Genomic DNA, 12,828 nt, shown 5'->3' with positions numbered 1-12,828 from the left:
ATTCAAATTCTTTCTGGAAAAAATTAATGAGTTCAGGAATAATATGGTTAAATTGTAGATTGATGAATATGCTTACTATTTTGAAATTTACAATAATTGTAAATTTCCTCTATATGCATATTTTTTCTGATGAGAGAAAAAATACATTTTTATATATTAGACTGGAAGGGATTAAAAATTTAATAAAGGCTACTGTTGACAAAATGAGCCGTTCTTATAAATGGGCATGTAATATCATTTTGAGGGTAATTTATCAGTATCTGTTAAAGTGAAAAATGGTCAGCATTTTTCTTTTAGAAATGTATCTATCCTATGACTAAGACTAGTGAGCCAAGAATGTGCGAACATTGTGTTTATAATGACATTTTCATATCTCAATTATATAAAGGGAAATAATATTCTTAATATACATATTTGCTTAGCATTATATATATATGAAAAGAAGAAAATAATTAGATGAATATGCACCTAACCCTTAATGACATTTTTTTAGTATAATAGGATTATATGAGAATTTCACTTCTAAGTTATGTGTTATTATAATTTTAAATATTGTATAATTCTTTTGTATTGCTCTCAATAACGAACAATAATAAAGTGCAGAATATGGGGAATATGCATTTTTTAAAGTTTGGAAAATATAGAAAAATTGTTTCCCATAAATTGCATTGCTCATAAACTCACGATTGTTAATCTTTTTGGTATCTGTTTATTTTTGCAAAATTGTAATATATACTTTATTAAATTCATGAAGAAAGAACCGCATAAATTATGTGTCATATAATTTTGTGGCTGCTTTTTTCAGTTAACATTCTATGACATGGGCAAATCATTTCATATTCATTTGATTACTAATGATATTGAACTTTAAAATCTTAATTTATTATTAGAATAAGTTATTTACCAAAAAAGCTACAGATGTCCCATAAATATATGAAAAGATACTGAACCTCTAAAGCAATTAGTGAAATGAAAATTGAAATAATACGCTGATCAGTTGTCAAAGATTGAAAAGAATGATAATAGCCTATGCTGGTAATGTGTTGGAAAAACCATCACTGGTAGTAGTGCAAATTGATACAACGTTTCTGGAGAACCATTTGGCAATATTTATTTAAAATTTTATGTTTCCCAAGAAAGTTTACTCTTAAAAATAAATCTTAAAACATCAAAAAAAATTGAGTTTATGTAGGAGAATATTTATTCCAAGGTTACACATAATAATGAAAATTGGAAGTAACCTAAAAGTCCAACAGCAGAGATCTAACACAATATTTGATGCCACATCCAACAATGGAATACTTTATATAATAATTAAATGTGTGGAGAAATCAGTAGTTTTCAAAGAGCCTGGTGTGATGTATTAGCAAATCTTTAAATCAACTCAGTAGCTGGCTATAATATTTTTTAAAAGAAAATAATGTATTGTTTCAGGGGACTTATTTCAAATGTATTTATGTATACTTATTTTTCTGTTGCATTTCAAAATTAAGATGTATTTCTCACTAAGGGTTATGGTAAAAAGTATTTGAGTAACACTGATATAGAACATTAGAGTTTCATATAAAAGTAGTTCAAACTATATTGCTAAAAAAAATCAAGGATGTACACATCTGTCATTAAGGCAGCATAAAACAACATAATTCCATCTTAAATGCACATGTACTTATTTATATATGTTATATACAGAAAGAAAAGTGTCCAAATTGATATATATTAAAATATTAATGATTCTCTCTGTATAATAGGGTTATAGTTTTTAATTCTTTTTCTCACATTCTAATATTTTAACAAAAAATAAATTACTTGTAATTAAAAAAAGATACAGCAATCATTAAATTCAAGTTATCATCTAAGTAAAAAAGATGTTATTTTACATAAAATATGGTGAATGGTTAATATATTAACCACTCATAAATTTATAAGAAAGAACACCAAAACCTCTAATGATAAATGGATGTAGGCCACAGAGAGAGAATGTACAAGCTAAGAAATGCAAATGGATCGTAAACACAGAAAAATTAATAAGTGTAGCTTTGATTTTTCTCTTTCTTGGTATTATACAGAGAAGGACAAGCCATAATTTTTGTTATTGATAGTAGTGATAGATTAAGAATGGTTGTGGCCAAAGAAGAACTTCATACTCTTCTGAACCATCCAGGTATGTGTGTGCATCTTTCAATCTGTGGGTTTCTGTGCTTTAGTGTCTGTTTTTTTTATGTTTTGTTCTTTGGTGTTGGTGAAAAGTGCTGCTTATGCTAATTTTAAAACCTATCCATTATACAGAATTCATGATTTCTATACCTACACCCCCATGTTTTTTAAATTTCAAAGCTTTTCCCAATGTTTTCTGGATCTTTGACCTTTTTTTCCCAAAAATAAAAATGCCCTTCTTTTCCTGATTACATAAGTTAATATGTGCCAATAAGAAAAAATATAGAAAAAGAATAAGAACAAAAGTAAAAATTTCTGTATTTCAACATAAAACCCATTAAATTTTTGGTTAGTGTCTTTTTATGCATTAGTATGCATATATATGGTATATGTGTCTGTGTGTATGAGTGTAATCACAGGATTTCTTACTATTTTTATTGTGGGGATTCTTTAAACAGATCTTTTCTGTTTTTAATCTCTATCTTAGTTTGCTAGGTTCTATAACAAACCACCCAGTATGTTTGCTTGAATAACAGATATTTATTGTCTTAAGCTTTCAGAGGCTGGAAGGATTATTTCCTCCTTGGTTCAGTAGCCTTCATGTGCTGACTTGCTGCAATCCGTGGGGTTCCTTGGCTTGAATCCCTATCTCATGTCACATGGCTATGTCTTTGCCTTTCTACCTTCCATGATTTCCCGATTTTCTTTGTATGGCATCTAATAATCCAGATTGAGACCCACCCTCATTCATTTGGACCACACCTTAACTGAAAATACCATCTTCAAGAGGACCCTATTTACAATGGATTCATAGCCACAGAAATGCAAACTAAGACTAAGAACATGTCTATACTAGGTTACATAATTGAATTTACCACATTCACAAACTGCCAATCCCAACCTCAGTTCCCAAGATACCAGTATTAACAACTAGGTATTTTTTTCTTTGATGTTTTTCATGTATTCCATATTATTTATGGAATATATATGAACATACATATATAGACACAGGAGGTATATATAACTTATTTTATTGATTTACTAATAAATTATTCATTATTTAATAAATAGTGTCTATAGAGATTGCTGTTATTTGCCAAAATGGGATCATATTCTATACATTCTTCTGCATCTTCCTGTTCTCAGATAACACTACATAATGGAAATCTTCCATATCTGTTAGGATGGATTTAATTATTTTTTAAATAGTGGCGAATATGCTGCACTATGAGTATTCCACAGTTTATTTAACCATTCGTCTATTGAGGGATATTGTTTTTTTTCAAACTACAAAAATTCTCCAGCATTTTTGCTGGAACTCTGCATTTCTATACTTTTTCATGTTAAAATAATTTTCAGTAAACTTGGTGCTAGGGCTTTTAGGAAAGGCTGGAGGCTTAAAAAGAAAAAAATGTGTAGACTTGTTAGAAATGGGATGGAAGTGATGTGGGACTTTCTAACAATTCTTGCTGCATAGCCATAGTATCTTTGGTATTTTTACCAAATAATAGTAAGCTTACCCAGATATTTGGGAAAAAATTATCCTACCTGTATGTGTGTGTCTTTTTTTTTCTTAAATCAATTTTATTGATATGTATGAATAAAGCATACATTCATCCAAAGTGTACAATCAGTGATATTAGTTATAATCACATAGTTGTCCGTTCATCGTTTCAGTCATTATTAGAGAATTTTCATTATTTCAGTAATAATAAAGAAAAAACAGACCAACAAACAAACAAGAAAATTCCTTACCTCTCAGTCTCTCTATGTTTACCCCACTGTACGTAACTGCTATTTCTGGCTATTCTATCTAAAGTGTTTAATCATTGGATTTTAATATAATCACAATGTTATACATGCTTCATCTCAAAAATTATAGGAAAATTCCATTACTCCAAAAAGAAAGACTCCATACCCCTTATCATTCTTTCCACAGACCTATATAACCACTAATCTCATTTCATCTTTATAAATTTAATTGTATTTACATTTTATGTAAATGAAATCATACAATATGTACTACTCTGTATCTGGGCTCCTCCTCTTAGTATAATGTGGAGTTTTTTTGTCTATGTTAACATTTTGTAGTATTAACTTACATTTGTTCAGCTTCAGAGAAAAACTGGTCTTAAATATGCTAGTTTACCCATATTCATATTTCACATAATATATTTAGTTCATAATAGCGCAATCATACAGGATTTGTCCTTCTTTGTCTAGCTTGCTTCACTCAGCATAATGTCCTCCAGCTTCCTCCATGTTGTTATAAGCTTCACAACATCATTTCTTCTTACCATTGCATAATATTCCATCGTGTGTATACTCCACAATTTATTTATCCATTCATTGGTTGATGGACAACTAGGTTGCTTCCAACTTTTTGGCAATTGTAAATAACGCCGCTATGAATATCACTGTGCAGATATCTATTCGTGTTGCTGCTCTAAGTTCTGGGTAAATACCTATCAATGGTATTGCCAGGTCCCATGACAAGTCTATTTTCAACTTCCTTAACTGCCAAACAGTCCTGCACGGTGACTGTGCCAATCTGCATTCCCACCAACAGTGAATAAGCATTCCTGTCTCTCCACATCCTCTCCTTCATTTACAGTTTACCGACTCTTTAGTAGCAGCTAGTCAGATAGGTGTGAAATAATATCTCATTGTAGTTTTGATTTGCATTTCCCTAATCACTAGTGATGGTGAACATTTTTTCATGTGTTTCTTTGCCATTGTATTTCTTCCTTAGACAGTTGTCTTTTCAAGTCTTTTGCCCATTTTTAATTGGATACTTTGTCTTTTTATCATTGACTTGTATGATCTCCTTATATATCATGGATATTAAATGCTTATCAGATATGCAATTGCCAAATATTTGCTCCCTTTGAGTCAGCTGCTTTCTCACCCTCTTGACAAATTCTTTTGAGGTGCAAAAGTGGTGAATTTTGACGGGGTCCCATTTATCTATTTTTTTCTTTTGTTGCTTGTGCTTTGAGCATAAGATTTAAGAAACTACCACCTACCACAAGATCTTGAAGATGTTTTCCTGCATTTTCTTCTAGGAGTTTTATCATTGTTTTGATATTTAGGTCCATTTTGAATTAATTTTTGTATAAGATGTGAGATAGAGTCTTCTTTCTTTCTTTTAGATATGGCTATCCAGTGCTTCCAGCACCATTTATTGAATAAACTGTTCTGGTCCTACTGGGTGGACTTAACAACCTTGTCAAAAATCACTTGACTGTAGATATGAGGGTCTATTTCTGAGTTCTCAATTTAATTCAAGTGATTAGTCTGTCTGTCCTTATGCCAGTACCCTGCTCTTTATACCACTGTAGCTAAGTAATAATGCTTTAAAGTCAGGAGGTGAGAGTCCTCCAACGTCATTCTTCTTTTTTAAGAATTTTTGGCTATTTGGGGCCGCTTACCCTTACAAATAAATTTGATTATTGGCTTTACAATTTCTGCAAAAAATGTTGTTGGGATTTTTATTAGGATTGAGTTGAATCTGTAAATCAGTTTGGGTAGAAGTGACATCTTAACAATATTTATCCTCCCAATCCATGAACTTGGAATGTCCTTCCATTTATTTAAGTCTTCTTTGGTTTCTTTTAGCAGTATTATGTAGTTTTCTGAATACAGGTCCTTTATGTCTTTGGTTAAGTTTATTCCTAAATATTTGATTGTTTTAGTTGCTATTATAAATGGATTTTTTAAATTTCCCCCTCAGATTGCACATCTGTAGTGTATAGAAATACTATTGATTTTTGCATATTAATCTTTTTTTTAAAAGATTTATTTATTTATTTCTCTCCCCTCCCCCCCTACCCTGGTTGTCAACAGGGTGTCTATTTGATGCATCTTCATTTTTTGTCTGCTTCTGTTGTTGTCAGCGGCAGGGGAATCTGTGTTTCTTTTTTTGCGTCATCTTGTGTCAGTTCTCTGTGCGGCACCATTCCTGGGCAGGCTGGACTTTTTTTTCACACTGGGTGGCTCTCCTTACAGGGTGCACTCCTTGCACGTTGGGGTCCCCTATGCAGAGACATCCCTGTGTGGCACGGCACTCCTTGTGCACATCAGCACTGAGTATGGGCCAGCTCCACATGGATCAAGGAGGCCCGGGGTTTGAACCGTGGCCTTCCCATGTGGTAGACGGATGCCCTAACCACTGGGCCAAGTCCACCACCTGCGTATTAATCTAGTATCCCGCCACTTTGCGAAATCGTCTGTTAATTCTACTAGCTTTGTTGTGGATTTTTTTCAAGATTTTCTAGATATAAGGTCAAGTTGATCCTATTTCTAGATATAGGATCAGCAAATATTGAAAGTTTTACTTCTTCCTTTCCTATTTGTGACCTTTTATAAGAAAGCCTGATTGCTCTGCTAGAACTTCTAGCACAAGATTGAATAGTGATGGTGACAGAGGCCACCCTTTTCTTGTTCCTGATCTCAGTGGGAAAGCTTTCAGTCTTTCACCATCAAGTACAATGTAGTTGTAGGTTTTTCATATGTGGACTTCACCACATTGAGGAAGCTTCCTTCTATTCCTATCTTTTGGAAAGTTTTTATCAAGAAAGGATGCTGTATTTTGTCACTGTCTTTTCTGCATCAATCTAGAGGATCATGTGTTTTTTCTTCTTCACTTTATTTATGTGGTTTATTACAATAATTTATTTTCTTCTGTCAAACCACCCTTGCATACCTGGGACAGAACTCATTTGATCATGGTGTGTAATTCTTTTAATGTGCTTTTGGATTCAGTTTGCAAGTATTTTGTTGAGGATTTTTGCATCTTTATTCATTAGAGATATTGGTCTGTAATTTTCTTTTTTCATAGTATCTTCATCTGGTTTTGGTATTAGGATGATGTTGGCTTCATAGAATAAGTTTGATAGCATTCTTTCCTGTTCAACTTCTTGGAGGAGCTTGAGCAAGATAGATATTAGTTCATCTTTGAATGATTGATAGTCATCTGTTCCTGGGCATTCCATCTTTGGGAGGTTTTTGATGACTGTTTCATTCTCTTCACTTGTGATTTTTTTTGTTGAGTTCTTCTATTTCTTCCAAAGTAATGTTGGTGGTTCATGTGTTTTTAGAAATTTGTTCATCTCATCTACATTTTCTAGTTTTTTGGCCTACAGTTGTTCATAGTTTCCTTTTATGACCTCTCATTTCTGCAGTAATGACCCCTTCTCATTTCTGACTTTATTTTTGTCTTCTCTCTTTTTTTCATTGTCAGTCTAGCTAAGGGTTTGTTGATTTTTGTTGATCTTCTCAAAGAACCTACTTTTGGTTTTGTTGATCCTCTATTGTTTTTTCTCAGTTTCATTTATTTCTGCTCTGATCTTTAGTATTTCTTTCCTTCAGCTTGGTTTGGGATTAGTTTGCTGTTCTTTCTCTAGTTCTTCCAAGTGTATTGTTAGATCAATTTTAGCTCTTTTTTCTTTTTTACTGTAAGCATTGAAGGTTACAAATTTCCCTCTCAGCACTGCCTTTGTGGTGTCCCATAGATTTTGATATGTTGTGTTCTCATTTTCATTCGTCTCAAGATATTTGCTGAATTTCCTTGCAGTTTTTTCTTTGACTCACGTATTGTTTCAGAGTCTGTTGTTTCCTCTCTATATTTTAGGAATTTTTCCTTTTTCCACCCATTATTGATTTCCAGCTTTATTCCATTATGATCAGAGAAAGTGTTTTGTATAATTTCAATCTTTTTAAATTTATTGAGACTTGTCTTGTGATACAACATGTGGTCTACCTTTGAGAAGGATCCATGAGCACTCAGGGAAACGGACTTTGGCCCAGTGGTTAGGGTGTCCGTCTACCATATGGGAGGTCCGCGGTTCAAACCCCGGGCCTCCTTGACCCGTGTGGAGCTGGCCATGCGCAGCGCTGATGCGTGCAAGGAGTGCCGTGCCACGCAAGGGTGTCCCCCGCGTGGGGGAGCCCCACGCGCAAGGAGTGCGCCCGTGAGGAAAGCTGCCCAGCATGAAAAGAAAGAGCAGCCTGCTCAGGAATGGCGCCGCCCACACTTCCCGTGCCGCTGATGACAACAGAAGCGGACAAAGAAACAAGACGCAGCAAATAGACACCAAGAACAGACAACCAGGAGAGGGGGGGAAATTAAATAAATAAATAAATCTTTAAAAAAAAAAAAAAAAGAATGTATATCCTCCTGTTTGGGGGTTCAGTGTGCTATAGATATCCTAGTGGTCTAGTTCATTTATCACATTATTCAAGCTCTCTTTATCCTTGTCCAGGTGTTCTAACCAATACTGAAAGTGGCATATTGAAGTCTCCAGTCATTATTGTAAAGACATCTATTTATCCCTTTACCTTTGCCAGTGTGTGCCTCATGCATCTTGGGGCACTGAGGTTAAGTGCATAAATGTTTAGAATAGTTATTTCTTCTTGTTGTAGTGTCCCTTTTATTAATATATAATGAATTTCTTCACCCCTTATAACAGTTTTGTATTTAAAATCTATTTTGTCCAATATTATTATTGTTACTCCAGCTCTTTTTTGGTTACTGTTTATGTGGAACATCTTTTTCCAACCTTTCACTTTTAACCAGGTTGTGTCCTTATGTCTGAGGTGAGTCTTTTATAGACAACATATATATGGCATATATTTTTTTATCCTTTCTATTAGTCTATGTCTTTTGATTGAGGAGTTCAAGCCATTAACTTTCAATGTTATAAATGTAAAGGCATTACTTATTTCATCCATTTTGACTTTTGGTGTTTTGTTGTTATACTATTGTCTTGTCTTTTTACCCTTTTTTTTTTTTTAAAGATTTATTTAATCCCCTCCCCCTCCCCCAGTTGTCTATTCTCTGTGTCTGTTTGCTGCGTCTTGTTTCTTTGTCCGCTTCTGTTGTCGTCAGCGGCACAGGAAGTGTGGGCGGCGCCATTCCTGGGCAGGCTGCACTCCCCTTCGTGCTGGGCGGCTCCCCCTATGGGCGCACCCCCTGTGCATGGGGTTCCCCTACGCGGGGGCCACCCCTGCATGGCAGGGCACTCCTTGCACACATCAGCACTGCGCATGGGCCAGCTCCACACAGGTCAAGGAGGCCCGGGGCTTGAACCGCGGACCTCCCATGTGGTAGACGGATGCCCTAACCACTGGGCCAAGTCCGTTTCCCCTTTTTACCCTTTAATTTACCCTTTCTAATAATCCTCATTTCTACACTCTTCTCCAAGTGTCTCGCCCTTGTTTTTTCCTTTCAGGCTGTAGCACTCCCTTTAGTATCTTTTGTTAACTGTGATCTTTTGATAACATATTCTGTCAGTCTTTTGTCTGTCTGTGAAGACTTTGAAATCTTCATTTTTGAAGGACAGCTTTGCCAGATACAGAATTCTTGGCTAGCAGTTTTTTTCCTTTCAATACCTAAATATATCATACTACTTTCTTCTCTCCTCCATGGTTTCTGATGAGAGGTTGGCACATAATCTTTTCGCGTTTACCTTGTAAGTGATGCTTTGCTTTCTCGTATTGCTTTCAAAATCTTCTCTTTATCTCCTGTTTTTTATTCTAAGTAGTAGGTGTATCAGGATAGGTTTGGTCAGCTTTATTCTGTTTGGGATGCACTGTCTTCTAGAATAGTCATATTTATGTCTTTCAGTTATTATTTCCTCAAGTATTCTTTCTGCCCCTTTTCCATTTTCTTTTCCTTCTCGGATACCAATAATGCATATGTTTTTGCTTTTCACAGTCATTCAATTCCCTGAGGCGCTGTTCCATTTTTTCCATTCTCTTCTCTCTTTTTTTTTTAAGATTTATTTATTTATTTATTTCTACCCCCCGCCCCCACTCCAGTTGTCTGTTCTCTGTGTCTATTTGCTGCGTCTTCTTTTTTTGTCCGCATCTGTTGTTGTCAGTGGTACAGGAATCTGTTTCTTTTGATTGCGTCATCTTGTTGTGTCAGCTCTCTGTGTGTGCAGTGCCATTCCTGGGCAGGCTGCACTTTCTTTCGTGCTGGGTGGCTCTCCGTATGGGGCGCACTCCTTGCGCATGGGGCTCCCCCGTGCGGGGACACCCCTGCATGGCACGGCACTCCTTGCGCGCATTAGCACTGCACATGGGCCAGCTCCACACAGGTCAAGAAGGCCCAGGGTTTGAACCGCAGACCTCCCATGTGGTAGATGGACGCCCTAACCACTGGGCCAAGTCCATCGCCTCTTCTCTTTTTATTCTCCTGTCTTTTCCAGTTCAGATGTTCTGTCTTCGAAATCACTCATTCTTCCTTCATGCAGTTCAACTCTGCTCTTACATGCCTTAATGTATTTTTAATCTCATGCATCATGTCTTTCATTCCCATAAGGTCTGTTACTTTTCTTTGCAGACTTTCAGATTGTCCTTTATGCTCACCCAGTGTCTTCTTAATATCCTTTATTCTTTAGTCATATTTTCTTTCAAGTCTTTAAATTGACTTATGAGAGTTGTGTGATTATCATTGATTAATGGTCTTAAATCCTGAATCTCTTCAGGATATTTGGTTTGTTCCTTTGGCTGGACCATCTCTTCCTGTTTTCTAGTAATGGCTTGTAATTTTTTACTGATGTCCAGGCATTTGATATAAGATGAATTTACTCTGTTGGCCGATTTCTCTCTTTTGCCCATTGTTGTTACTTTTTTCACTGCTCTTCTTTGATAGTTGGATCAACTTATCCTAAGTCCTTAAAATTGCCCTGCTTAAGTTATCAAAATCATGCTACTCACTACTGGAGTGCAGACTTTCTTCCAGTGGTAGGGTAAAGAGAGCTCTAAAAGCAATTTTTCTCCTTGTAATTTCCAGACCTGCCAGCAGATGGCACTCATTGGCACACCTTTCCACAGAGTGTATCTCTCTTAGTTTTCCTTTGTTTGGCCAGAGCCAATATTCAAAGTGGACTCCACTAGCTGAATTCACTGAAGAAAAGCCACCCAACTCCCATTCCCTTTTTCCTTATAACAGCTGACAGGGAGGAAGGTCTCCCATCAGTCTGCTGAAATGAGCCAATTGTTTTACCATTACTGAATGCCTCACAGGAGGGGAGGGAAACCCTTCCTAGTGGCCAGGAGGTTTAGTAACTCACAATTTGTTGTTTTGGCTTCTTTGTCTCTCTGTCCCTCACCTTTCTTGAAGTTATGAGCACAGTCCTGGACTCCTGACCCCCAAAGCAGGGCCTTTGGGCAGCTTTTGGTTCTTTCTCCATTGTTTTTTTAGAGAGTTGAACCTTATCTGCCAAATCCAATGCCATCTTCTCAAAATCCAAATTTTTCACTTTAAATACCAACCTACCTTTTCTCTGGGTTAAGAATGCGTTTTTATTTATGTGTTCCTTCTATGGTCTTTTCCACTTTCCCCCCCAAAAAAGTATGGGACTACTGACCAATAAAATGAAAGAGTTCCTACTAAAATGACTAAAAATGTCATGAGAATCTTGTATTCCCAATAGAAATATATCCATGTGTCTTTATGCATTGATATTTTTATTTTATGAGGTAGATTCCCAAGGGAGGGATTTCTGACCTAAGAGTTTATGAAGTTTTTTAAAAATTGAATTATAATTTTATACAGTGAAATGGTCAGACCTTAAGTATATAGTTGTATAGTTTTGAGAAGTGCATATACTCATATAAATTACACCCCAAGAAATAGAACACTTTCACTTCCTCAGATAGTTCCATTGAGACCCTTCCCAGTCAGCACTCCACATCTGATGCCAGGAAAACTACTAATCTGATTTTTATCACCAATGTTAATTATCCCTAGTCTAGAATTTTATATAAATGGAATAAAAAAGTATGTACTTTTTGCACCTATTTTCTTTATTCAGCATAATATTTTGGGAAGTGTTGCATGTCACATTTTATTCCCTTTTTTTGCTGTATAGTATTCTATATGGGAATATATCACTGTTTTTTTCCAGTCTCCTGTTGATTGACATCTGGGCTATTTACAGCTCTTGGCTATTGTGAATAAATATGCTGTGAACATTCTTGTAAAAGACTTTCTTGTGGGCACGTTTTCATTCCTTTGAATATTTCTTAGGAATGAATTTGCTGAATCATAAGCTAAATGAATGTGTAAAGTTTAAGATACCCTCCATTAGTGTTTCAAAGTCATTATCACAAAATCAATGTGTATCAGAATTCCAGATGCTCCATATCCTTGACTAACAATCGGTGTTGTTAGTCTTTTTCATTTTAACCATAGAGTGGATATATAGCAGGACCTCTCTGTGCTTTTAATTTATATTTTCCGATGACTAATCTTTTTCATGTACCATTGGCCAGTCTTATACTTTGTGAGGTTTTTTAAAAAATCTCTTGGCCATTTTTTAGTTAAGTTGTTCATCTTATTATTATTGAATTGTGAAGAGTTCTTTATATATTCTGTATACAAGGTATTTGTCAAATATTTATGTTTTGAAAATTTTCTCAGAGTTTGTGGCTTGCTTATTTTCTTTGTTGTGTCTTTCGATGAGCAGATATTTTTAATTTTGATGAAATCTAATTTATCAAAATTTTCTCTTAATCAAAATTTTCTCTTATATTCCAGCTTTCTAAGGTCCTCTCTAAGAAATCTTTGCCTAGCCCCATATTGCAAAAATATTCTCCTTTGTTTTCTTCCTATATATCTTTATCAGTTCAAGGAAATGTCCTTGTATTACTGATATTCTGAGA

General features: G+C 35.2%; 1 protein-coding gene across 2 annotated transcripts in view; it reads left to right on the top strand.

Moving 5' to 3' along the window:
* ARL6 (ARF like GTPase 6) overlaps window positions 1-12,828 on the top strand; it is a 54,028-nt gene that overhangs the window by 19,052 nt on the left and 22,148 nt on the right. For both annotated transcript variants that reach the window (XM_004452823.5, XM_071214877.1), the window contains exon 5: window positions 2,067-2,161. In XM_004452823.5, the coding sequence (XP_004452880.1) occupies window positions 2,067-2,161 (95 nt within the window). The remainder of the gene's footprint in view (window positions 1-2,066; window positions 2,162-12,828) is intronic.

This window comes from Dasypus novemcinctus, chromosome 4 (assembly GCF_030445035.2).
Source record: "Dasypus novemcinctus isolate mDasNov1 chromosome 4, mDasNov1.1.hap2, whole genome shotgun sequence".
NCBI lineage: Eukaryota > Metazoa > Chordata > Mammalia > Cingulata > Dasypodidae > Dasypus > Dasypus novemcinctus.
Note: the sequence above shows the minus strand (reverse complement) of the source record. Positions and strands in the feature narration are given on the sequence as shown.